The 27,262-nt window shown below is 45.0% G+C and overlaps 2 protein-coding genes across 4 annotated transcripts; both read right to left on the bottom strand.

Annotated features, from left to right (window-relative positions):
• Positions 1-490: 490 nt before the first annotated feature.
• Positions 491-5,960, bottom strand: LHX3 (LIM homeobox 3). The gene is made up of 6 exons (XM_015878907.2): positions 5,823-5,960; positions 3,528-3,699; positions 3,085-3,287; positions 2,779-2,930; positions 2,520-2,691; positions 491-931 (listed from the first exon to the last, which is right to left on the bottom strand). The coding sequence occupies exons 1-6, from the start codon at positions 5,890-5,892 to the stop codon at positions 513-515; spliced, it is 1,188 nt and encodes a 395-aa protein (XP_015734393.1). The 5' UTR covers positions 5,893-5,960; the 3' UTR covers positions 491-512.
• A 1,562-nt stretch (positions 5,961-7,522) lies between these two features.
• On the bottom strand, positions 7,523-27,103 carry QSOX2 (quiescin sulfhydryl oxidase 2). Of its 3 annotated transcripts, none has more exons than XM_015878885.2 (12): positions 26,833-27,103; positions 23,771-23,871; positions 23,622-23,670; positions 22,686-22,794; positions 22,397-22,487; positions 20,799-20,944; positions 19,726-19,869; positions 17,560-17,689; positions 15,216-15,338; positions 14,066-14,216; positions 11,519-11,707; positions 7,523-10,353 (listed from the first exon to the last, which is right to left on the bottom strand). In XM_015878885.2, the coding sequence occupies exons 1-12, from the start codon at positions 27,065-27,067 to the stop codon at positions 9,803-9,805; spliced, it is 2,019 nt and encodes a 672-aa protein (XP_015734371.1). In that variant the 5' UTR covers positions 27,068-27,103; the 3' UTR covers positions 7,523-9,802. The 3 variants fall into 3 exon arrangements, with proteins under 3 accessions (XP_015734371.1, XP_015734372.1, XP_015734373.1); XM_015878886.2 differs by having other exon boundaries at positions 7,537-10,353; positions 22,686-22,791; XM_015878887.2 differs by having other exon boundaries at positions 7,537-10,353; positions 23,606-23,670; positions 26,833-26,944.
• Positions 27,104-27,262: the final 159 nt, after the last annotated feature.

The raw sequence follows: 27,262 nt of genomic DNA, 5'->3' as shown, positions 1-27,262 counted from the left end.
TGAAAAGAAAGCAGAACAAACCGCTTCAAAAAATCCGCTGGAAGAACAGAGATGTTTGCTACCATGGGGTGCTGAAGTGATTCGCTATTAACATTTCCCCTATAGAAATATAGATATGGTCACACCTTTCATCTCGGATGAGGACTTTATTTTCTCTTCAGAAGGTTTTCAGTGTGGGTGGGTGGTGAAAGAAGTCCTCGCTTTGGAGGATGCAATGACAGCAGAAAGCAAAACACCTGTAAAGCACAACTCTCGGTGTTCAGTAAGGACACCATCACCAGGTTCGTGGGATGCTCCTCATGCTCACCTCTGTGCCACGTCTCCCTTTGCCCACTGTCCACTGCAGATCCACCAGCAGCTCGCCCTCTGCAAGCATATCCACGCTCTGCAGGGCAGCCATGCCATCCTGCCCGCGCAGCACTCAGCACGTCCCTCCTTTTTTCCCCATGGGCAGATGACATTTGCCAGCGATGAGTCCTTTCCCTTCCCACTGCACAGTGGTGGATCCTCTATCAAAACTGAGCATGGTCGACTTCATCCAGCCAGGACGCTGGGCTGGCAGGGAAATCCGGGTATCCCCCACTGCTGCCGGTGGAGAGGTCAGAGCTGGGCCCATTCCCAGCCAGGACCCTCATGGACTGGGGCACCCCCTGTCCGCCTTGTCCCATGATGCCCAAACCACTGTCGGGGTAAACCAAGCTGGAGATTAAAGGCTGGTGGCCTGGCAGTGCTTGCAATGAAGCCGGTGACTGGGGAATCCCATAGGGGCTGTTGGATCGTAGGTCGTGGTACTGGTCCTGAGCTGGGATGCCGCTGTGATCCAGAGTGAAGCCCCCGTTGGTCCCAGTCTGCCTCCCCAGGGCTGGGGATGCCTCACTGAGATTGCTGTAAATCCCATTGGAGTGGCTCATCTCGGACATGGAAGGCTCATCTGAAAGGAAAACAAACTGGTTTTACTGGGAGAGTGATGGCCACGGCCGGCAGTGCACACAGGAGCTCCTGTGAGCCCTGAGTACACACAAATGAGATGGATGGGAATTGAGCAGCCGTGCACTTCCTAGTTGTAATTCCTTATTATTCCCTATTATTCCTACCCTTATTGATGAGTCTCCAAAGAAAGACAAGGGATTATTTTTTCTGAGTACAAATGTCTAATACATTTGGGGTCTAAAAAACAGGCACAAAAAGCACACATTCAAATATAGGACTGAGGTTTTAAAGTAATCCTTTAAAGAGGAACATGAGTTCAAGATCTTTCCATCCTTTTGGTCTCTCCTTTATATTTGGCTTTGGGGTTTATTTTGAATTTCGGTCTCATTTTTAGGATCTACCTGAGCATTTGATACAAGGAAAAACTGTGCATTGCTCAGAAGAAAATGAATTAGATCTCAGCAGTGTTTGTTTCCTCAGGATCGGGATGATGAGGAGGAGAAAGGCTTAAAAACACTTCTGAAATATGAAAGTATTTTGTAAATCACCAGCAAAAAAATTGTTTGCTTTCGTTTGGGGCTTTATGGGCAGCGAGAGCCGTTCCGTTGCCTTGGATACAAATCTGCTTTGGCACCGAGCTATCAATAATTGTTCGACAATTTTTAGTTATTATTTATGGTACATTCATATTTAATGACACCGAGGCGCAGCGTGTGTGCACAGGCTGGAAAATCAAACAGGTTTTAGGAACACGGCAGAGAGCAGAAACACAAAGCTGTGTGCCCATAAACATCCGTGCATTGCGGGCGGATGTCTTTGTCAGTAGTGTTGTATTTCAGCTTCTCTCCCGTATCTCTACAAACGAAGTCTACGCACACAAGTCTGAGCCCCGCGGGGATGCGGTGCAGGTGCTGTCAGTGCGGGTTGTTTAGCGCTGCCGCCCCCGTGCACCCACCCCAGCTCAGGGCTGCGGCCCGGCAGTGAGCGGCCGCGGGGCTGAGGAGCACAAAGCTGAGAGCTCCGGGGGTTATCTGCAGAGATGACTGCCCCAAAAACGGGACCCTGTAATGCAGAAATCTCCCAAAACGAAGCAGTTCCTTTTTTTACAGCAGGGAGGAAACAGCTCCCACAAGACTGGGAAGTAACTAACAAGAACTACGCAAATCAAACGATTCTAAATAGGATAATACAACAACAACAGCCAAACTAAGAGGAACCTATGAGCTTTTCCTCGTAGTTCAGTAATTTTGAACTCCGAGTTTTGCATTGTCCCTTGAGAAGAGACATTGAGAAGACTGCATGCAGGGGCCGCTCCAACAGCCCAGCGCTGCCCATGGAGCTCTCCCTGCTCCGTCTGGGATCTGTCACAGGATTTCCCCGTGCCATTTCTCAGCTCACGGCTGTTCCCGGCGCAGCGGCTCTGGCTGTGCCAGGGCGGTCCCTCCACTCCGCCTTCCTCTTATCGCACTTATTTTCCCTTATTATATTACAGCTAAAAATAATTAATGTGACCCCGAAGGGGTGAATCGAGCCCTGCCAGGGCCGCAGCTCAGCCGGCAGCCCTCGGCGCAGCCCCGTCGGGCACCGACCTGTGAAGGAGACCTCAGCGTCGCTGTCGGGCCCCTCCTCCTGGATGCTGTCCTTGTCGGACTTGGAGGTCCCCCGGGACCGCTTCATGTTCCTGAAGTACTGCCCCCAGCGCTGCCTCCCCGCGTCCTTCTTCAGCCGCTTCTCCTTGGCCCGGCGGTTCTGGAACCAGACCTGCAAGCAGAGCACGGGGCAGCTCGCTGTGAGCGGGGCCGACCCGATCCCAGCCGCCTCCCGGGGGTGGGAGCCGCGCGGTCTCACCTGCACCACTCGCATATCCAACCCCGTCTCCGACGAGAGCTGCTCCCGGACGTGCCGTGCCGGCTTGGGCGAGTTGTTGTAGGCGTTTTTGAGGGTCTCCAGCTGCTTGGCCGTGATGGTGGTGCGGGGCCTCTTGGCCGTGGACTCGGCCTCTGCCGGCACGGTGCGGGTTAGCTCGGAGCTCCCCGCGGGGACCCGGGACCCCCGCCCTCCCTCCTGCCCAACCCTATGCACGTGCGGAGCCCCGAGGGCAGAGCGGCCCGGAGCCGCCTCTCTCTTCCCCGGGGGACGAAGGGAGCGCGGTACCTCTCTGCTTGGCCGTCTCGTAGTCAGCCTTGCACACCAGCCTGCTGTCCTCCATCAGGTAGAACTCATCTCCGGTGGCCAGCTGCCGCTTGCAGACGATGCAGGCGAAGCAGTGCAGGTGGTACACGAAGTCCTGTGCCCGGCGAACCACCTGGGTCGGGGGGATGCCCTGCTGGCAGGCGGCACATTTCGTCCCGAAGCGCCTGAGTGGGGCGACAGGAGGGAGGACGATGAGCGCGGAGCCACGAGGGCTGAGCCCCGAGCGGCCGCTGTCCGCGGTGCTGAACCCCGATATCGAGCCGCTGTCCGCGGTGCTGAACCCCGATATCGAACCGCTGTCCGCGGTGCTGAACCCCGACACGGAGCCGCTGTCCGCGGTGCTGAACGCCCCCCGGTTCCCCTCCACCTCCCGGTTCCCCTCCGCCTCCCCCCGACCCACGCACTTGAAGAAATCCTCCTTGCAGTACACGCCGTCCCCTCGGCTGAAGCACTTCTCGGCCAGCTGAGTCTGGCAGTCGGAACATTTCAAGCACTTGCTGTGCCAGTGTCTGTCCAGGACCTTGAGGATGAACCTGTCCACGATGTGCTGATTGCAGCCGGCGCACAGCGGGATCTCTGCGGGAAGCAGCCCCCCATCAGCTGTCGCTCCGACGGTCCCACTGCCTCCCACCGGCGCCCGATCCCCCCCGGCCCGGCATTCCCGGCGCTGCCCCCGTCTGAAACCCCGGGGTTGACCTGGGGAACAGCGTGGAAAACATTCTTTTTCATTCAAATTCGTTTGTGCGGCGTTGTGAGAGCCTCTCCCAGCGGCACGGAGCGCAGAGAACCCCACCCCGAGCTGCGCACAGCCCAGCAAAACACGAAGGGAAGAGATAGGAAGGGACTTCAGCCCCAGCCGAACTACCCGCACCAATTCTCGCAGTTATTCCACCTCTCTCTTGGGGAAAAAAACTGCCAAAACCAATGAAAATTCTACTGAAAAAAAAAAACAAAACAAAAAAACAAAAAGCCAAAAGCACAGCAGGAATGTTCCATCATCCTGCAGGTATCAGAAGAGGTGATCTCTGGGAAGAGACGATACAGAGATACGGAAACACAGAGAAAAAAATGAACAGATAAGTAGGTTAGAAAGTGAAAACCCACAGATACATGGACATAAATATACAGATATTGGCAGGTATAGAGGTAGAAATGTAGATGCGGAGACACAGAAATACGGATTTATCAGCACAGATACAGACGTAGAGATACACAGACACAGCTGCGCCAGATACGGATAAATATGGGTAACTATGCGAAGGTAACTGTAGAGACACGCAGAGCTGTACGGCTGTGGGTAGGAGCAGAGGTTCAGGTGATGTCGTTATGGTTATAATCGTCTCCTCCACACTTATCCGCGTCCAAAATAACAACACCCGCAGCGGTAGCGGTGACAGTAGCGGCGACAGCCGACCCCGAGCTGCCCCGAGAGCCGAGCACCGGCACCGGCACCGCGGCCCGGGGGCGGACACGGGGCTGCAGGAGCCCGGCTGCTCTTACTCTGCATCGCGGCTCCGCTCGCTCAGGCGGGACACCCGCTCCGGCGGCTCAGCCGGGGCTCTGCCCCCGCCGTCCCTCCCCGCGCCCTCAGCCCTCCGTTATCCCGCTGCCACCCCGGGATTGAGCCCCCCCGGGATGGTTATTTGCAGCCGTCGGCCGTTCCCTCCCGCAGCGCGCAGCCCAGAAGGGGATTAAGCAGAGCGCCCCGCGATGCGCTGCACGGAGCGGCGAGAGGGAACGGCCGCGGGGCCCGGAAACGAAATCCGGGCGGAGCCGCCCCGACGGGGCTGAGGGATGGAGGGGGCAGCGCTGGGCCCGGGGGCCGCACCGGGGGAGAACGGGAGAGAGGGGGAAGCGGCGGTCGGTGCCCGGAATTCGTTGTGTGCTGCAAACGGCGGCGAGTTGCTGGGAAAAGGGATGGACCAAAGGGTAACAAAAAATGAAAGAAAACGAAAATGAAAAGAATAATTCAATAATAAAAGCACGACGAACTCAGCCCCGCAGCTCCCCGCACCGCCTCCCGGCTCCCCTCTCTCTCCGGGGCCGCGGGGTTATTTGCGGGCGTCGCGTCCTGCGGGAAATCGGCGTTTTGGTCTCATTCCTCCCATCGGGAATTGGCTCCGGGCTGTTTCGGTTCGTTAATTGACGCTAAGAGGAACCACCTGCCGGTGTTTGGGGGTCAACAGTGCAATTCCCGAGGTGAGCACAGCGCGGGGACACGCGGGGAGCGGAGCGGGACGAGGGGCAGCGGATGGACGGCCCGAGCTTCGGCAGCGCCGGCAACTCGACCCCGTCCCGCTCCGCCTCGTCCCCTCCTCGATTTCGTTTAAATCCCCCGCACCGACGGGTCTCTCCCGCACCGACAGCGCCGGCGTTTTCGCCGTTCGTTAAATTCGGAATGAAAAAAAAAAAATAATAATTACTGGGAGATTTTTAAGAGGGGGAACGGAAAAGGTCGGAGCCAACGGGGCTGCGCAGGGAGTGCCCGCTGCAGGGCAGCAGCTCCCCACCTCGCCCCGCCGTCGTTGAGCGCGGAGCGGCGGCAGCTTCGGGGCAGAATCCGCCGCTCCGGGTCCGGTCCGTGCGCTCAGCCCGATACAGCCGCGGAGTTTCTCCCTCGGCAGCGGGCGGGGGGATCCCGGCTACACCGACGGCACGGACAGAAACGGGCACCGGGAGCCGGGTCTGCGCCCTCTCACCTGGGCTCCGCGGGAAGGGGCAGAGCTCCGCTGCCTTCTCCGAGCCGGCGCGGACCCGCTCCAGCAGCATCGCGGTCGCTCCGTGTGTACGGGATGTCCGAGGTGCGCGGGTGGCTGCGGAGGAGTGGCGGAGCGATGCGGGGAGCGGCGCGGGGCTGGACCGCGCCCGGGGCGGAGCGGGGCCGACGGGGGGGCGGGTCGGGGGCGGCACCGAGCCGTCGGGCCGGGCCGCAGCTGGGCCGCGGGTGACCGAGGGGCAATTTAGCATCACAAAAGCGAGATGGAAAGGGGGGTAAGGATCGTTCCCCACGTCCCACGCGTGCCTCCAGGCCACGTAAAGCCCCCGCGGGGACAACGCGCTGCGGTGGAGGTCAGGGGAGGCGCCGTCGGGGGGGAAAGTCCGTCCCCCCAGCCCTGGTTCCGTTAGTTCCAGTGGCGCGGGGCCACCGGCACAGCCCGTGGGGAGCCGTCACTCTCCGCTAATTAGTTAATGAGCGTGAAGAAGTAGAAGGGAGAGCATCCGACCCGCGGCAATCAGCGTCCGGCGGCTTGAAGAGGTGAATTGTGTTAACTGAGCATGAAGCAGCCGTGGACTTGGGCACGGCCTGGTGTGTCCACACGTGTAAGGGGCGCACACAGGAGTGCAGGGATGTGCACAGCGGAGCCGAGTTACGTGGCTGTGAGTGCAGCCGTGTGCACACAGCTGTGCACAGTGTGTGTCCATGCAAGGCACGTGTTGGCTGATGAATCCTTTGGGCGTGCACCCATTTGTGTGGACGTGCTGCATTCTGATAACACTTATGTGTGTAGGTGTGTGTCTGTGTTCCATGGTGTACAGCCCCACCACTGCACACACACACCACCCGTCCCAGCAGCCGCAGCTGATAATTGTGGTTGTTACTGTGAGACCACTAATCCCCCAAATCCCTTTACCTCCTGCTCGCAGGGGATTACAAATTAATAAAAGCAGCTTAGGGGCGGGAGCCTCCAAACACACATATGTTCCTGGCAGAGGGCAGCACGGCGACTTTCACCTGCCCACCGGGGACAGCGGGCACCGGGCTCAGCCCCACACCAACACCGAGCAGTGCTGGGGGCCAATGGGTGAGTGTGTGGGGATGGATCCCATCCCATGGGGCAGATCTGAGCTGTAGGGCTGGAAAATGCTGCAGGGAGACGCTGCAGAGAGCAGGAAGGTGCTCCTTGTATGGGTGGAGCTGTGCTGGGTTATAAGTGCCCCCAGCACCACAACACTTTGGCTGCCCCCAGGGCCACAAGCAGCTCCCGGGGGCAGGCAGTGACCCACGCAGCCTCTCTTAAGCTCGGGTTTATAAGTGGATTTTATGTCTGATCCTCTAAGGAAGCAGTTCAAAAGCCTGTGTGCTTGTGGGCGCTGTGAGGCAGCCGTTCCCCATATGTAAGGGCAGGGCAGCAGCCCATATCACACCCAGACAACCTTCAACACCCATCTGAAACAAGGGCAGCACAGCCATTAACTTCAAGCAGTGAGGAGGGGACGGCCCTACCCAGACCCAGAGGTGAATGTCTGCATTTCTCCTTTGGGCTGTAACAGTAGGGAAAAAAAACAGACTAATATTATCCTAATTGGTTACCCACATTAACAACCGGCTTTGAAATGGATGTGCATCCAGACTGTGTCTGCATTGGAGTTGAACTAAAAAAGACCCCGAAAACAAGGATTGAAAGCTCCAACTGCAGCACTTTGCCCAAACGTTTGTATTTGTAACAAGCACATCAGCTCAGTTTGGTACAAAAGAGTCACTTTTCCTTCTTAAGAGTTTAAACCCCCCCCAACAGAACAGACACGACAATGTCCATGTTTCTGAATCTAAATAAATAGAACATTTAAATTACCGGATTGTTACATCCAATATACCCAACATCTGATATACAGTGCACAGATAGAAAATACACCTGGAAGCTTTTGTTCCACTCATAGAACCCAGTGAGCTCTAAGCAATAACAGGACGGATAACGGAGCTGGAAACTGTAAACCAGAGAGCTCACAAATAACGTCAGCAGGGTCCTTCAGCACTCGACCTTTTCCTTCTCTCTCTCTATGCAGGTCCAGTATTTTCTCTTCACAAACATCAGAAGAGCAAAGAAGGCTCCATGAATTACAAAGGGCCAGAAATCCTGATGGGAAATGGCTGCTACGAGGATGGTGTGAACCACAGCTGGAAACGGCCTTACACCAAGTTGGTACATAGCACAAAACAGAAGCCCCATGAGTAAGGAGGTACGATGATACCAAATAAGAACAAGTAAACCAAGGTTGACACAACTGAGTCCAGACTCAATAAAACCTTTCCAGATGAAGGCAGTGAAAGCAATTCAGGTGAAAGCCTGCACCAGTTCATTGGTACCACCAAGTGGGAGCACCAGCACAGATAAGGAACAGCTTCATGTTGTGCTTCTATGCTAAGAAACAAAAAGCTCCACTGCAAATCGGTGTGTCTGTTCACTTTGTCATGGAAGTTACCGGTATGTTCCCAACCCACCTCATTCCAACAGCACTTTGGCTGCTGATCTGATGGCAGAAGTTGTTTTGACACCAAAAGGAGCCGTTCATCCGGCTCCATTCCATTACTGGAGTTTGAAGCTGCATAAAAAACCTGACTGAAAAGATCCATTTGGTAAATAAGCAGATTTAGTTATGAAAAATTACCTTTTTAGTGCTGAGCTCGAAGCTTTTGAAGCTGGGATGTACAATGGAAAGAGGCTGACACGCACAGTACAAATACAGAATGGATTGGCCAGGGACTTCTCACCCCTCGTGTAACTGAAGAGCTACTGAACATTCAATTAAATTGAAAGTTGGAAACGTAGAATTGAAAGGAAAAGCCTTTTTATATAACATAATTAATCTGTAGAACTCGCTGCCATGAGAAAACATTGAGGCCAAAACCTATTAGGATTAACTAAAGATTAGGTAATGGATAACTAGAACACGCTCAATTACATTGGATAGGATTATAAACTTCACTATCCAGAACATGAATTATCCTCCACAGATCAGAACGGAACTCCTATTCTGAACAGTAATTTTATAACCATTTTCATGCCTTCTTCTCATAGAAGCCAGCCAGGATCCCTGTCAGATCTGTACAACAGCCATAGTCTCCACTGCTGCCATATCCAGCAATGGAAGAGCTCTTGGACTTACCTACAGTTAAACCCCTCCCTGACCCACACAGCAGAGCTCTCAGCACAAGAACAACAGGAGTATTTCTGGATGGAGGCATTTGCTCTGTCATGCTGACACAAACAGCCTGTTTTCTTCACTAGAAATGGCATTTCCTTTCATTGGAATCCACCAGAATTGGTGTCAACTTGGCTAACAGCACATTCAGTACCGAGCTACTCCTCCAGCTGAGAAATGAGTCATCCAATGCTCTGTTAATGCATCCAGCAGTGATGCACATCAAACGTCGGGTCTGAGTTGGTTGTTGTTTACACCTGAACACCATTAAATGGATAATGGCATCAGCAAACACAATCAGGCTGCAACACATGAAGGTATGGAAGACTCACTTGAAGGTGTAATACTTTCTACTCTATGTGTGCAGTGTGAGTAATACTTGAGAAAGTCACGGAGGCTTAGAATTGATTTAAAGTAGACCTCATAACCTACACCAGTATCTGTGCTGGCTGCATAATGCCATGATTCCTCTGCAAATGAGTAAATGATGTAAGTCATGGAAAAATCCTCACTGAAAAATGCAACACTTCCTTCACTGGGTGTTTTACGACAGCACCGTGTGCCTCAGAGTGAAAGATTGGGGTTCTTACAGCAAGCGCCATATATTAAGCTAGAACACTTGTGAAATGACTTGGGAAGAAAGGGTTTTCAAACGAGGAATATTGTATATAAAATCCCTGATCATAAATATTAAAGCTGTATCTGGTACTGAACAGCCACGTACAACAAAAAACAACTTGGCTTCCAAGGTGAGTTTCTATACAGACGAGCGATAATACTTCACCTTCCAGCGTTTCGACCTCATTCGGAAGAAAAAGTACATGATCATCAAGAATAAGGATGATGCTACATACAGGACGACACACAGACTCATGTCTATGTTGGAAAATCCAATCCCTAAGAAAATCACAGACTGTCTGCTCTCCTGATGGTTAACAGACTCGAACGCACTTTTACCGCTGGCCCTGACAGGTCCGTGGTTCCCTATGAGCTTATTGAACAGCTTAGATTCTGAATCTCTTATGTGCTCCTGGTTCAGGGCCGCATCTTCTCTATTTCCACCTGGTTTCCCCAGCAGGCTTTTGTCTTTTTCCTCCCTTGTATCTTTTAGTTCAGTGTCGCTGGAGTCAGTCTGGCTCTCAGTGTATCTATACAGGATGTTTTCAGTGTTGTAGTGTTGCTTCATGAACTGCAGGACCTGGGCCTCATTCCAGCTGTGTAACCCTTTGATTTCCTCGTGACAAGCAGGACAGAGGTCTGGAGTTGGCCATTGAACTTTGGGGAATTTGGGGTCTTCTGTTAAATCACCTAATTGAGAGAAGGGAAGAAATACATTAGAAATGAATGAGTGAGGCAGGCATTCAAATGGGAGAGCACAGGTCTGCCTTTCAAATGCCTTACAATAAAAATCACCCCATAATCACTTTGTTTCAGCAGAGAAAACAAAACAAAAAACAACTTGTGCTAAGATTAGGGATCTTTTCCTTTTAATAGGGATGATTTCCTTTTATACCTCCTCATATGTTTCTTTCTTCTTGGAGAAAGGAGACCAACAGCTTCCACTCACATCAGTATTTAATACTTTATAAATCTTGGGAATTCACCTAACCACCATATAAACACAATGTAGCATATTTAAATTGTAACTAATGCTATATTACACAGATCCATAACAGTAGGCGAGGATTAAGTGCAAAGAGAAACCAATTTTCTTTAGTGCTTTAGCTATTTGATATCCCCATAACAGAACAGATTAAATACAACCCAGTATTTTAGCTGTATTTTTAGTGCAACTGAAAACAGCAATCGAGGTGGAGGGAGAAAACAGAAGAATATCATATGGCAATTTTGTTTTATTTGGTTGTTGATCTGATAATAGTTTAGACTTCTCTTATACAGAGAAAGCCTCCTCTTCAATTATCACCCTCTCCTCTGTAGCATCTTTCCAGAACAAAATGAAGATGAGTTTTAACGTCTGCTTAAACTGCAATGGAAAAAAAGTTAATTATTTTTATCCACTAAGTAGCTGAATTGTATTGCTCCTTTTGGAAAAGGCTTTGTTTTGTACATCTCATGAAGCAACAGGTGACATCTCAGAAGGAGCACTATCATTGTATGTCATAAGAGATAAACTGTATTACTGGAGTGTATCTCAAGTGTATTTATTCCAGTCATGAAGAAGTTACCAGGCTGGTCTTTAGAGTGAAAGCTGACTGAGATGCTGTAAGTCTTGCTCTGCATACAATCAGCTGTTAACCCTGTACATCAACACACGGACAGAGCCAGTCTTATGTCAGTATTTAATAGAGGAACATGAAGCTGAGGCAACAGATGCTGTTGGTTTGAACCCATGTTAGAGTACTATTTGCAGGCCTATTTGTTCCCATACAAACTACACTGTGTAAAATGCCACAGCCTTGCCTTCCAGACACAGCAACCTTGTGTGGATTTTCCTAAGCAAGGCCTTCCTTACCTGCAAGTCTGTTATTGACTACGTTGTGTTTCTCCCAGAGCCAAAGAACAGCCTTGTCCAAGGTTTGCACCGAGTCCATGGATTCCTTCGCCATCTCCTCAAAGTGCTGAGCACAAGCCTTGCATCCAAAGAAGTGATGGATGTATCTCTGCATGACCTCAAGTACTACCCGAGGATTGTCTTCAAGACCTAGAAAGACAGATGAGAGATGCATTTAGCACCACTGGGACAAACACAGCTTCAATGTATGCTATGCATAATGCACCTGAAAGTGAACAGCACATGTGCTCTCTGTACATGCTCAGAACAAAAAAATCCTAAGCAAAACCTATTTGAAACTGTCAGAGTATTTATGTACTGCCTATGTAAGAGACGCATGGAGGCTGCCATAGCACACCTTTACTTAGAGCAGAGCTGTTATTAAAACCAATGAAAAGCAAACAATCTCCGCTCAGACATCCCATATCTGTGATTGAATAGGCACGTATAAATAAAAGCTGGGAGATTACAGCAGATTAAATTACAATATTACAAGAAAGGCTAAAAAGCGTTTTGGAGAGTCCAAGTGTTTTATCACACACACTGACTATGAATTTAGGAATAGAATCATTAAGAAACAACTACTAGCAAACAATCTCTTAAGACAGATTCGATTACAAACTTAATTGTATCTGTTTGCCTGTGTAATGTTACACACTTGAAGTTTCCTTCAAAATTCATTTTCTAGAGAGGGCTTTAAAATTTAACAGGAGATGAAAAGGTTCAGACACAGAGTTATAAGTCCACAAGCAAGTCTTATCCACAGCCATTAATTGAAACTCTTCCATACAATGAAGGATGCCCAGGATGAGATTCCTGCAATGATTTTTATCCTCCTTCTGAAGTGAACAGTTCTGCTACCAGAGCTCCTTTGGGTTCCCTGATGTTCATCTCGTTGCAGCTTCAAATTACACAGTTCAACATTAAAACACACTGAATTTTAAGCAATAAAAATATTTTATTAAGAAAACCATGTTAAGTTTATGCTGGTTGCTGCCAGACTCTGCAAGGAGTGGAAACTATCAAGAAAAACCCAGCTGGTTTAAAAAGGAAACAAACAATTGCAAAATGGCTCATTTTGGTTGTTTTTCTTTTATCAGCCCAGAGATGAATCTTCTATTAACATCTGCCATGTATCATCGTGTAATCCTCCTTTTCTCTTTCCTCCCAAACTACAGCAATTCAGGGTAACCCTAATCTTTAAAGTGGACAAGAACCATAAAACCCTACCTGTGGTGGGAAGGATTAGGGAGTACATCATGCTTTTTAGTAGATGGGATTTAAACAAGCAATAAGGAGAGGAAAACCTCCCAAGACATAATCCGACAGTCTCAGACTGACCCAATTCTTTTGCCATAAGAAGTGATCATCACATATCTGCCCCGATTTAAATCGATGGTTAAGTGTGCCTAAGAGTTCCCAGGTTCTGCAGTGTATTTTTAACTTCAGACTGAGCAAAGCATGGAACATAAAAGCAATGCAAGGCGTCATTTTGTATATCTAGATATTCGGAATATTTTTCAATTCAAACAGAACAGTTTCAGCAGTTTGCCCCAGCACAAAAAAGAGATTCAGCCTATTGTCCTACAAATAACAAACAAAACAAGGTAAAATGAGAGGGAAAAAGCAATACAGGATGATGAGATTAGCTACTCAAAGTATGCCTGTTTTGCAGGGCATTCAACATTAAGCACTGAGTTTTTCACTGTGATTGCAAGCTATGCTGGATAGACATGAGTATCTGTAATTTGAACTATATATGTATGTAATGTACAAATGACAACTGGAAAACTGCAAACTACTGCTACTGTGGCCTGGCAGCACTCCATCTAGTGTTCTTTACAGAAGACATTAAAAGCCTTGAAATTAAACAACAAAAACTAAATGGAACAATAAGCAAATAATGCACTGTCCTGACAAGAAGAAAATCAGATGAAGAGCAATATTTCAGCATTATTTTCAATTGTGCTAAGAAGACAGCATCTACCTGTGCAGGACATTTCTTAAATAGGAACCAACATCAGAATATTAACACTCTCTCAAAGAAGCTACAGAAGGACTGACTGGCTAATGACTGTCCAGCTTTTATTACTGCTAAGCTCATGGTTTCAACTCCTTCTCAAATTTACAGTGCAGCCTCATAGCCTGAGCAGCCATCCACCCTTTTCACGTGCTTCAGAATTTCTTTATTTGAAATTCTCCCCCTCCTTCCTGTTTTATTGCTCACTTCCCCAGGGTCACGTATTTTTCTATTTTATTTACCATATTTCTAAGCAAGGACAAACTGACACGCATTCTTTCAATGCCTTCCCACTGCAAGAAAGCTACGCTCTGACCCCTGCTGGCAAAAACCTGCAAACTGAGCCTGCAAAGATAACTGTCCATGAATGCATTAGCCAAGAAATTACAGGAAAAAGATGCTCGAATCCATCACTTATTTTCTTGCCTGGCAGAACAGCTGTGTGTTTCTGTCTCACCCATCAAGAACCTCACAGAACTGCTACTTACCTGTACTTATCAAAGCAGTTGGGTGCAGCGCAGCTTGCACAGTCAGGGTATGAAACAGCTTCCAAAGGGAACAAGTGTAGCCTCTGAGCTCTGGCCTGCTGCCCTGACAGCCAACCCACTCTGTTCTCTTAGTGAGAAATATCCCAGAAATCTGAAAAGAATCCATATTTAAGATATAAACCGCTCTGGGAACAAAGTTAACTTCAACATTTGTAGAAATGATACTTCACCCTGAAGCCCATTATTTAACTCACCCGTCCTACAAACACATTACATGACATACAGTACACAGTCAGTGATGTTAAACCTGCCAAGATGCACATCAGGGATGTCTGATTAGTCTGCCAGGATACCTTAAGCAGCTTAACTTCTACAGACTTCTTTTTTTTTAAGCACAGTATGAAAACAACACACACATAGTGTTGTAAGCTGCGTTACAGCTTCTGTGGGCACAATAAAAACTGGGCATCACTCACAGTAAGATCTATGGAATTTACAGCAGTGACATCTTAAGAGGATCAGACGTAAAATTAATGTTCATTTCTTCTTAAAATTACTATTAAATATGAAAGTCTTGCATGGGATTTCATTCCAGTGATTCATCTCTGATTCCTAAAACACGCCTGCTTTCCAAATTCCAGACAGAAATGCCACTTCATGGGAAGAAAAGCTCAGATTAACTTCTATGCTAAGACAGCTCCATCACAGTGCTTTGCATTATCAGACTGAGATGGGATTCCTGGCAAAGGCCATAAGAAGTCAGGAAATTAAGTAGGAATAATGAAGAATAATTTACTCTTCAGTGGATAAATTTCCCACCTTCTAAACTAAAGAGAATTCTGCTGATAGCAGGCACAGCAAGTACAGCCAGTTCAAAACTGTCTGCTCTCCCATGGTTTGAAGCTGACACTGGGGAAGGCAGCAACTGCTTGCTCATAAAACCACGCCAGGATTGTCTGCTGCAATTCTCATTCCGATTTCTTCATCTGGATTTTTTTTCCCCTGGCAATGATTTCACTTTATTTCCATTTTAACCTTCTTATAACTCCATTACGGCTGAGGGACCATCAGTAAGCGATGCCTTAGATTTAGATAGAATCTTATCCTTTACTAATGCTGTATTTTACACTGGAAACTAGTAACAGCTTACCCGCATTTTGTTGTTGACCAGATCTAGAATAGCATCATAAGGGATTTTGTCTAATGGAAGGCTCACCAGCCACTCCTGCAAGGTCTCTAACAACTTCACCACAGGCTGACGGCCAGGAAAAAGCTGAGGATATTAAAAAGAAACGAGAATACAATAATATTTTAAAGCACGACTTTCATTAGCAACATGACAGTTTTACGTTGGCCTAAATGTGTTTTTCTTGTCATCAACATGCATCAATTAAGTTTAATAGACAAGATTTTCTTTTGCTGCATGCAAACACTTGTTCTGTTTATCAGTAAATCAGTTTACCAGTTTATCTCACAGTAACACACAAAATTTAACTGCGTTTCCAAGATGTTAACCAGCATGAAGATACTCAATTTCAAACAGAACAACTTTTGACAGATTACACTGAATTTTCTATGAAGGTAATTCAGCTTAGCATACAGCTTAAGGAGCATCAGACCTAAGGCTGAGATCCTTTCTCACTCTTTGAATATAAACTGCAGCAACTGGTTCTTATTATATTCTTATTCTGGATTTTTAAGTGTTGATGATGGCAGTTATCTAGATAAATAATTTTCCTTTTCATACGTGCAGAAGGGATTTCCAAAATGGTTTGGAAATGGTGATTACCTTAACTTGCAAGTTAAAGTAGTCAAGCTCGAGGAACTGTAAATCAGTGGTCATATCATTATTAGACACTAGAAATGCTTGACTGATTGTTGTATTTACTATAGAATTGAGTATGTAAAACATCTAAGTACCTTTCCAGAGGAAGGGGAAACAAAGTCCCTGTATCTGTTGTCTTAAATATATTTCATGTATTTTATAGATGTCAAATGATGCTCTGTGTATAGAAGTCCCTTTGCAGCCACTATCCAGCTATACAATTAGAACAGCATACTACTGTACTACAGACAGCATCTATAATCATATTTACTCCTATAGGAATCCCAAAATATCACACATTACTATCTAAAAGGCAAACGCTGCAGTCACTGGTAGATATAGTTCATGGAAGAAGAAAAAAATTAAATCTAATTCTACAATAATAAAGATTTCCCTGGGGGGGAATGACATAGAGATCATCAGATCTCTGGATTTAGAATCTATCATCATTTTCAATGCTGTTAAACAGGAGGATAGGATCAAAAGTGTTAGAAGTCCTGATTCACAAAGCTGTTGTTATGGATTGATTGCTGGGCACTTTGTCAAAAAGGAAAGCAAGACAGAGAGTTTAACTTTGAAATCCGGTGCCGTGAGCCTGCAGAAAGATGCACATAATTATGGTACCAACTCTGAAGACTTAGCATTCTGACTGCCTCAAATGTAAACAGTCCACCTGTAAATACGTGGGAATTGTGAGTGAGAACCAAGAGAAAAGCTTTTCACAACAAAAGAATTCAAATAACCGACAGGAGTCCCCACATATATAATGGCAATCTGGAGATGAGCATGCAACAGCATTCCCCATTTATGCACTAATAGCCAGGGAAGCAAATGACATAAGCTGGCCAGGAGCCATCAGGAAGAACAGAGGATGTTTTAGGGATAATATGATGGAAAGATTACCACCACACTTTCTTAAAGAAATGAGGCCAGCTGGAGATTTCTGACCTCTGATGGCCGCAGGGGGGCAAGAAACTGTCTGATTGATACACTCAGATAGCTGGAAATAGACCGTACAGCCCTTATTATTCCCTTAAGCAGGAATTGGTACAGGTATTTTAAATAAAGCTAAGTGTTAGCTGTTTAAAGAGTAGACATAGAGAGAGTCTGCTCATTTCAAAAGGCTGATGTTTACAAAGTGAAATCCCTTTTTTTTCCTTCCAAGTTGCATTGCATACGTTGCTTTTATTACAGGTGTAATGCACGAGCATCTTCATTTTTGAAGCACTCAAGCTCAATCACATTCAAAATTTAGAGTGAAGTTAGAAATCCCTAAATAGGGCACTATTTGTCAAGTATGGGATAACAACATTTAAAAATGGAAAATAATACTTTTACTAACTGAGTTAAAATAGCTATTTATCCCAAAGATCTGAGAAACAGACTACATTCATAGCACACATACAATATGCTGCAGGCTGCTTCACCTTTATTCAAATTTAATCCCTCTGAGAGGAAATTAAAATGCATTTCAGCTCTTTAAGGATATCAGTGCGGTGCAGAGTAACTTAAAAACAACATCTAAAGAAATTCACAAAGCTATTTTTTAAGCTAGTGGTAAAGCACGTATTTAAATATATTCTCAAAGACATTTTGAGGGGCTTACATCACAATAAATCTTATGTTAGTCATTCTTTTTTCCTTAAAATAATCAAGAAGAAGCACATACCTTGGCAGAGATGGTAACAAAATCCTTGAAGGTCTTTAGCTCAGCTCCCTCAAGCATCTTGTGTGTAGCAAGCTCTACCCGGAACAGGTAATGCAATCCAGATTCAAGGTCAGCCATGTACAGCTTCGATCTGAAACACACATATAACATTATGACAGGGTTCTTTCACTCATTTTCTCATCAGTCACGAAGGTAAAATTGATATATAATAGGTGTCATTAAAACCTCTACATTTGCCATTCCACAGTGATTGCAGTATATCCTGCAGCACGCACAGGGAGATACAGCAGTTGCTTCAGGTGCTGGGAATGGTGAGTGTCAAGTTCATTGAGACCCACTGCAGTCTCCTGAAGTAGTTTTATGTCACTCGGTTCTGAGATGAGACACATGAAGCAAAACCACACTTAAGCTTTTTGTCTCCCAGAAGTGAAATTACAAACCTGACGTTGTCAGCAAGGAAACAGCTGGTGTAAAGAAATTATAGCTTCTCTCCAGAATCCGACACTAATTACATGCTACCAAAGAAGGGAGACTCTCGCTTAACGTACATTGATGATACACAGAGCAGAGGTGCAAGCAAGACTAGCAAAAATCATTGTAGGAAAGGACTGAACCCAGAAATCCTCTCCCAAATGGTGCATTATTGCGGCAGGCTCCTTGTATTCCTTGAATATTTATTATATTTATATTATATATTATATAATTATATATATATATATATATTATATAATATATTATATTTATATTTATTATATTTATATGTATTCCAGAATTCCTTGCAAAACAGTTACTTTTATTTACATTTGCTCTTTGTCACACACCTTATGACAGGTACAAGTAAAACACCTAGAGCAAATAAAAGATTTTAACAGCTCATTCTCACAGCCCAACGTCTTTATAACAACAAGTGGTACCTGAGATAAAATGCATGAGGTAAAACACCCCATCTTCCAACGATCTCAGAGCCCAACCTTTACACTGTATCCTGCAGAGCAATGTAACTGAACAAAGAGAAGTTCACATACAATTCTTTTGTAAGAGCTCAACAAGATCACTATTTCCAAACCAAAAACGAACAATCATTCAGGAAATCAGCTGCCTCCATCTCTAAAATTACACACATGAAATAACACCTATTAAAATGCAAGACGGTCTATATTCTTAACAACACAAACTACAAACTTATTTTGACATATCTCCTTAGTTAATAATGTACTTACTTAAACTGGGGAGGCGGAAGGGAAAGAAAAGCTGCTGACTTGAAGTTTCTTAAACAGAGATCCATATGTGTGCATACAGTTCTCCCAGAAAAAGCCCATTTGGAAGATACTTGAACTGGAGATTCATAACAACAGATTTTGGCTTGCTGGGAAGCAGCTACATTTAACTAAGCTGTTTTAATAATACAGTGTTTTATATAAAATATTTTACAATAGTCATTGGAGGAAGATGACACTAATAGTGTCCAAAAAAGGAAAATAAGTACAAAATGAAAGCACTCAGTCCTGTATCTTTTCCATCTAAAGATGCTGAAGGATTATCTCTCTCTAAAGCCTTTGTATCCTTCTCTCAAACAGAGAATGGGGCAAAGAGGGTAAAGATAAAACCTCATCAGATTTGGTTTGACAAACATCTTTCACAGTGACTTGAGCATTTTCAACTGTACTTGCATTTGTTGAGCATTTTCAGTGGGCACTGCTTAATTTCCAATACCCACAGAGAATAATTGTTTTTTGCTATAGCCTGTTGCTTTACTGCTTTATTTTTTTCAGGGAATTGATTGAAACATTGCTCACCAGCAGAGAAACGTTACCTGCATTTAGCAAAGCTGCAACCTTGGTGCTGAAAATGAACGAATTCAATGTCATCTCAACATACTGAGAAACAGATCAAGCTGAAGCAACAGCTGTAGCACTGCTTTAGCTTTGGTGCCATTATTTTTCCAATATTAAGCATAAATGCCTTAAATTTTATTCTGCAGAAGAATGAAGATCATTAAGTGTGATCAACCTATTCAAATCAGCCTACATTAGCCGGGATGGAAAGAAACACCATTTTCATCTGCACTAGCATTTTATAATGACAGGGCAGCCTCCTATGTGGCAAAAAGAAACTGCAAGTGAGTTTTAATAATCAAACATTGATCTGGAAATCAGCATCGCTTACTTATCAAACTCCTTCCACGGCTTGATCTCTGCGCTCTCCTCTTTGTTTCCTTTAACAGGCAGCTCAAGTGGTGAAAGAAGTTTCTTTCTTACACCTGGCAGCGACTTCAAATATGAAGAAAAGACTGACCGCAGGGGCTTCAGACTGTGTACAAATGGACAAAATTCAGATTATTTTTTATCTTGGATTAATAAAACATATGAAGCAAATTAGTATATTTATAACATAGTCACTTTGTTTTCCTTTTTACAGCTCTGGTACGTGTTCTAATTTTGATAAATAGTGATCAATTTAGCAGTTATTTTTGTTGCTATTCCTACTAGTGGTTTAAAATTCCACATGAAATAAGAACATCACGTTCATCAAAATATCAGCTTGCCTTACATAGACAATGTTCACACAAAGCAAGTATTTTGACTTGAAAGCAAGCTTGTCAGGCCTTTAATGCACTGCTAATTATTTTCATTCTCATTCCATATCCTTTCAGATACACCATAGTAATAGGCATAAAAACTATTGAGAGGCAACAATGGTAGGCAAGCTAGTATTAAGTCTCTTATAAAAATATATATAAAACAATATTAAATGTTTCATTAGGAACAGCGCACAGCTATCAGCATATGCAACTCCAAATAACAAGCAGTTGCCTATTTCTAGTCAGAAACACCATAAAACAGTCTATTTCAAAGTTAAGTTTTGCCAGTGAATAACCCTGTTACTGCAGTCAAGCATCCCAAGGGTCATAATTAGCTGCCACAGAACTCTTTCATATCCCTTCATGTCATTTCTACTGGCATAATTCATCTCTGTGTATTATAAGCATTCATCAAGAGCAAACTGGTCAATGAGACCACTAAATGTAATTACTCAGTAACTGCTGAAGAGTGCTCAAGACTGATAATTTTCAGACATGAAGGAATCAAACACACTGTACATGCCAAGACACAATGTCATTGTACACATGCAAAAATGCTTATAAATGCTTTATACTTTGTATAAAAGGAAGCTATAAAAAACAGTTGCTATAGCTTAAGTAAAACCTCCTATGTTCCCTTAAGACAGAAACTACTTACCTGTTAACTAACCCATGCGATCCATTGGGATGCATCAGGTAGCACGAAGGGACTGAAGTAATCCCAAGTTTCTCCAGGAAAGACTTATCAAAATTCAGCGCTCTCTTTACAACAATGTTTTCATACTGGACCAAATCTAAGATAACCTGGATAACAAAAAGATAACACAAATTAAATACACTGTTGGTGGAATCGCGTACGGCAAGACATGTAAGCAAGGCAAATCAACCCTTAAGCTGTTTACCAAGAAAGTGCATCTGTGAGTATTCTGTGAACACCAACAATATCAGATGAAGATTTACCCTGGAAGTTATTTACTTTTACCCTCAGTTCTTTGGTCTATTCTGATACCTTTCCTTTCAAGTCTAACATCTGAAGAACACATGAGAATGAACCATGAAATGTCCTCAAACCTCAAAACAGAGCAGGGAATATTCCATAGGCAACAATAGATAAGTTTTGTTCTACACGTGCAAGGTAAGTTTCCATACATTTTTCCTCTTTGGGTGCATATTCTCTTTGCTACATTTCACCTCACTTTCAAACTCGTGATTTAAAAGACCTTTCTTTTAATCAGTGATAAAAGCATGGCCTTTATTTCTTCAGCTGTTGTGACTTCTATTAGGTTTGTCTATATTGTCTAACTCCGAAAAACTGAAAGTAATGTTGTTTTCTAATTTATCAAGCTATTTTATAAATACAGATTTCTACATAACATTAGCAAATATGTAGCCTTCTGAAATCAGATTCTATTCTCCTTACTCAAATGACAATCTGCTTTCCCTGCAGTGTGACTAAATACTGGAGAACTTCACAATAATTATATCCTATTTGGTACTGCCTACAAGTACCAAAACAGCAGCTTCCAGAAACCAAGCATCTGGAATCAGCCTGTTTCTCCAAGTGGTTCTTGTTTTTGGCAGTGCACCTTCCTCCACTTATATAACACAGTCATCTTGGCATCAAATCTAATTAGAACCATTTCACAGACTCCGGATGTTTCTGCACAGATTATACCTAGATAATTGTGTGGTTTATTTACTTATTCTAGATCTTGGCAGCAAGAGAAAAGTAACAGCTCTAGGCGAACAGCAGGCTCGTTACGTGGTGAAATGATGCCAAATCAAATGCTTTATTGGAGGGGGAGGAAGGAAAGATCAAAAGAATTTCACTTCCTCAGTGGCTCAGAGCTGTGAAAACAATTGCACGCTATCATTTAAATTAGAACTACTAATATTATGGGTGTTTTTTTTCTAGCAGTAACAAAACATCAAACAATATTTTTGTTGGGATTTTCCTACTCTTGAAACAAAAGAACTGTGCTAACAACGAAAGAGATAAATTAATCTTCCTCTCAAGGGGGAACAGAAGAAGTTAACATGACACGACACATTTGTAAATGAGTTCTTTTGTATAATTAAATAAAACAGCCTTATGTAATCACTTCGCTTTATGATATCTCAAAAAACATGACCTGACTTTTACCCATCCTTCAATTCAGTCCTACAATCACATGTTCTCTTGCTTGACTAACATAAAACTCAGCTGTTTTATAACAACACTCTTCCACACTCACTATGTCATAAATCATGCATTACCTCTCGTCCAGTGTAGGAATTATTACTTTCAACCACAACAGCAGTATAATGAGGGGTTTTCTTGTCAAAGAGAGAAGTGACATCACTGGACCTTTTAAGAAAAGATAAAAGTATTTAGCACAGGAGAATGCAATAAGCTCACTGTTATCAACAGAACTTCCTTTTGCTATCTTGTAGTAGTACTGATAACAACAATAAAAAGCTTACTCCATATTTAATAAGACTATCTATGTTATATTGGATTAACACAGCAGGCATACATTAGCTGCACTTTAAACAAGGCACTTACGAAACTGGATCCAATGGTGGGCAAGCAGGAGGTCTTGACTCTTGGGAATGGTTCTGCAAGAAGTCAATCATCATCTGGCGAACTGTTTGCAGCTCCCGATCTGCTCCTGCTGAGTCCAAAGGTACAAAAACACGCAGTGCTTCAGACAACTGGGAGCAAACACTTCATGTGCAGGTTTTCATACATTCTCATACTTTTCTGCAGTGTTTTTTTGTTTGTATGTTTGTTTCGCATTCAGACTGGGTAAAAGCAGCACTGTTTTCTGGCTGATGAACAGGTATTAAGGATTTAATTAAAAGACTGCAATTTCATGTTGAAATGAGAACTTAACAACTGTAATCCCATCCGAAAATTCATAAAATGTCAAGACTTACAAACCTGTTTTCAATGAGGATATTCATGATGGATTAAAAACTGCAAATGTGCAGCATTCACACCAAATGGGGCAGGTGACCTTACAAAGCCACATAACATAAGGGAATAACTGACCTGTGGGATTATGTTATCAGCTTTAAAAGGAGTAAAGCAAAATGCAGGAGCTCACACAAATGCCAGAAGTAACAGGTACAACTACAGTCTAATTCTATGCAAAGGGTTAATGGTGCAGGTGGTCCTTCTTCTGACCTTTGGCCTTTTAAATGTTAATCCATTAGAAAAGACAACATCACTTTTGTCCTCAGACAAACCACCTCAAGCTGTGATCCTGTCAGACACAGGGATAAGCCTGATTCCAGTTAGTTGACATCTGAGTAGGGGTTTCCCCAATGAAATTCAGGATGCCTGGAAATTGACTGACAGTTCAAAAGGCACCAGAGCCAGAACTGAGTAAACTGCATCTCAAGCTGCAGAGATGTGGGCTGGTTTTGTCCTTTGGGACTTCACCCCCCCCCCCCCCTCAAATGAGGGCAACTTACACTTACAGTAGGATATTCCCACCTTTGTAATTCTCTCCAGTTGTAAACTGCTTTGTAAATGCTTTGAAGAACTATGGGGGAAGAAGGGAATAAAAAGAAAAGTATTACTGACTTTAAAAGGTCACTGTTAAAGACAAAAGCTGAGACAATAAAATACATCATGGCACTTACCCTAAAAGTTGGGTAGAAGTGAATCCCATACTCCTTGCACGTCTCATAGTTCTCTTCTTCCCCGCAATCCAGCACACCGATTCTGATTGCAGACTCCCAGTCTGAAAACAAAAACGAGAAGAATGAAAGTCACCGATCATTGAAACAACTAAAGCCTCCCTGGATGGCTGGGCTTCTGTTTGCATTGAGCAGTATTCTCAATACATCTGAACAAGAAGAATCTCAACATATAATGTGACAATTATAGGACTAAAGAGATTTTTTCTAATTGAGTCCAAGAAGATGAAATAGGGTCCAACCCAACAGAAGGTACCAACTCAGTTCCACGGCTTTTCCTATTAGCTAAGCCCATAAGATAAGCATGTGGAGCACATTCAAATGAATAAAACAAATCCAATAGTTTCTCATCCACATGGCTGACAATTACTAAACTGCACATTTGATGCTGGTATCACAGTTAATTTTCACACAGGCTTTCACTGAACTCACAGTGTTCTCAGAGGCCGCCAGATCTGCCCAACAGATTCACCCCAACACTCACAATTTGCCCACTGAAAGCTGCCTTTACTTTTCAGTGCTCCTCAGGCATCCACTGCATATGCTTCTAAAATACCCAAGTTTTAACAGGAGTGCTACAGAGTTGGGTTGCCACTGCACTAAATTTCCTAATTTCCTTTATAAATGTTTCATAGGAGTAACCACAAGAATTGAAGTATTTCCATAAATGCACCTACATAACTTCAATAAAAGCTTTCAATTCATTCATAGGTTTTTCCTTCTCATTTTGCCAGCTATGCTCTGCTGCAGCAATCACTTTAAAGAAGAACTGCTCCAAGAGACTCCTTATGCAGTTACTTTTTAAAGCTAAGCTGAATCGAAACAGCTGTGGGCAGAATTTGAAGACACACCATAACTCCCAAGGATCAATAACATATAAAATAAGCACTGAAATTAAATTTGCTTTTATAGCAAAGAGCCCAAAAGCTTCATCAAGTTCAAGATCCGATTGGATGCCTGGCTGCTGTTGAAATTTAGCTTGACCTTTCCTTGTCTTTGAAGTGGGAATTTCAGTTGTGCTGAACGTGCCAACAGCCCAACAGGCACCACAGTAACTAGAAGCATCCTGGAGCAGATGGGCACATATTCACACCAACACAAAAGATACAGCAGTCCATTTTATCAAATAAAACACAAAACAAACAACAACAACAAAAAGTTTGGCTTCTGGGTATCTATCTCATTCAACTTCCACCACTCCTCCTTTTTCCACCTGCCTTCTCCCTCCACCACAGGATGAATAGAAGCGCTATGAGCCTAATGCAAATGGCTCACTTATAACAATGAAAATGCATCTCTGGTCAAACGCTTGGGTTAAAGAGCACCAGCTGGGGGGTGTGCTACTCAGCATTTGCCTTTGCTTAGCGAGGAGCTCGTTGTTTCTAAGACACATGAAAACTGCTGCAGCACACAGCCTATATTGGCAACGCAGCATAGATTTGCTTCAAGGAAAACGCTGCTGAGTTTGTATGTGGGATCTCCAAGGGCTTGTTACTTCTGCACAGAAAACCACGACATGTAATTCCAGCCCACAGACATCCTGGCGGGTAGATACAACCATCTTTTAAAATACCAGAAGTAAACTGTAATAAAGTTAAATGTGTGGTTAGGGATGCAGCAGCGACAACTCTAAGCCTGTTCTGAGAGAAAGCATCACAATATAAACTGCAAACAAAGCATGCTCTGTTCCTCATTTTCAGAAGCATCATCTTTAAGCAGTGAGGTTTGCTGAGGTTGAAGAGATGAGAAATGGAAAGCTCTCAGATGAAGCCACCAATGGAAAGCATGAGTTCTCTCAGTCCTCCACTAAACCCATCCATTCCCATTCTGAAGTGGAAACATTCTGATACCAAATAACACCAGGCAGCAATTTGCATTTGCTGATATGGTGAATGTCCACAAACCTGATAATCCACTTTTTAAATGGAAATCTACATAAAGACTTAGATAAGTAACTTGGTCCTCAACTGGTTATAACAATACAGTGCACATCATCATAACTGCAGATAAGTAAGAACTACCTGAAGTGATTAAAAATTGCAATTGTTGTCCACAAAGATATCGCACAACTGCAGTAAAACACAAACCCGCCTTCATTTTTGCCTTCGTGATCTCCACTGCAGTGCTTGTACACCTCCGAGCTCTTACATGTATTTAGAACAAGGTCTAATACTATTTTGGCCACAAGGCAATGCCATTACAAGGTGAAAATGTTATGCAAGCTTATGTGAAGAAACAAAAAATGAGCTCCAGGTTATACAAACAAGAAAAGCCATGGAAATGACAAGTGCCTGAGAAGTGCCTCCATGCTCTGTAGGCTCCTTGTATCAGCCCTACAGACTGAACAGAACACTGCAGCACGTGCCAATAAACCCATGAGATTCAGACACAGCAGTGTGAGTGTCCCTCTGCTGACACACAGAGGCCAGTGATCCATTTAAAAGAACCATATGATAACTACAAAAGCATCTTTCTCTCTGTGTTATCACCTGGCCATTCTTTTACCCCTTCCAACCCACTCGTGCTCTGTTGGCCTTGCATTATCTAACACCAAATGCATGTGGCATCTCCAGCACTGCAGCATTTATGTGCTTAGCACTCAAAACAGATTGATTTCCTTAAAGCAACCAGAAAATGAAGATCTCAGAGAGCTGATAGACAGAAGGCATCACCATCACCCTGCAGTGCCACCTGCGCAACCAAGGAAGGCTGTGTGTCAGAACAGGCTGCACAGGGGGCGCATTTTAGTGTTTAATTCCTCCAAATCATTAACTCTGGAGCCACACTGCTGCTCCCCACAGCTCCTCACAGCTCACCCCGGGTGGGATGCGGTGCGGGCAGTACCCGCGGCCCTACAGCAGATGAGAGGTGCCCCACGTCCACAGGCCCCTCCATAACCCCACAGCCCAACCCATGCCCCGCAGCCCACACCGGAGGATACCCCGGCGGCCTGGCCTCACAACAGGAGCCCATAGTGCAGACCCCGGGCAGGGCCGGGCCCTCACCTTTAACATCCCCAGCCAGGGCCCTCCAGGTGGGGGCGAATGCGATGCAATGTCCGCAGGACGAGCTGTAAAACTGCACCACCCACGCGGCCGAGGAGTTGAGCAGCGCCCGCTTCACGGTACCGGCCGATAACACGCTCAGCGGATCCTCCCCGGCCCGGTACAACCGAGCCGCCACCCCCGACAACAGCAGCAGCACCAGCGATACCAGCGGGCCAGCAAAGCCCGCCGCCATGTTGGGACGCGGGGCGGGGCGGAGCGGGGCGGCGCCATAACAACGGCCGGGCAAGGGGACGCGGCCTAGTGCAGAGCCCGGCCCTCAGCCTGACTGATGGGGTCACCCTGTACGGGGGGAAAGATTTGAGTGCCCCAAAGCCGGTTGTTGCTGTTTCAGGGGTTAAAATCTAGGTTAGGACCGTTGATGAAGATG

The sequence above is a fragment of the Coturnix japonica genome, chromosome 17 (genome assembly GCF_001577835.2).
Source record: "Coturnix japonica isolate 7356 chromosome 17, Coturnix japonica 2.1, whole genome shotgun sequence".
NCBI classification, from domain to species: Eukaryota; Metazoa; Chordata; class Aves; order Galliformes; family Phasianidae; genus Coturnix; species Coturnix japonica.
This window is presented reverse-complemented; position numbering and strand designations above follow the sequence as displayed.

Coding starts and splice junctions, on each gene's coding strand:
- LHX3 (XM_015878907.2), bottom strand. CDS start 5,892: ATGCTGCTGGAGCGGGTCCGCGCCGGCTCGGAGAAGGCAGCGGAGCTC. Junction 3,700..5,822: donor CCCCTTCCCGCGGAGCCCAG/GTGAGAGGGCGC, acceptor TGCTTCCCGCAG/AGATCCCGCTGTGCGCCGGC. Junction 2,931..3,084: donor CGAGACGGCCAAGCAGAGAG/GTACCGCGCTCC, acceptor CCGTGCCGGCAG/AGGCCGAGTCCACGGCCAAG.
- QSOX2 (XM_015878885.2), bottom strand. CDS start 27,067: ATGGCGGCGGGCTTTGCTGGCCCGCTGGTATCGCTGGTGCTGCTGCTG. Junction 15,339..17,559: donor TTGTTACCATCTCTGCCAAG/GTATGTGCTTCT, acceptor TAATATCCTCAG/CTTTTTCCTGGCCGTCAGCC. Junction 14,217..15,215: donor TGGTCAACAACAAAATGCGG/GTAAGCTGTTAC, acceptor GATTCTTTTCAG/ATTTCTGGGATATTTCTCAC.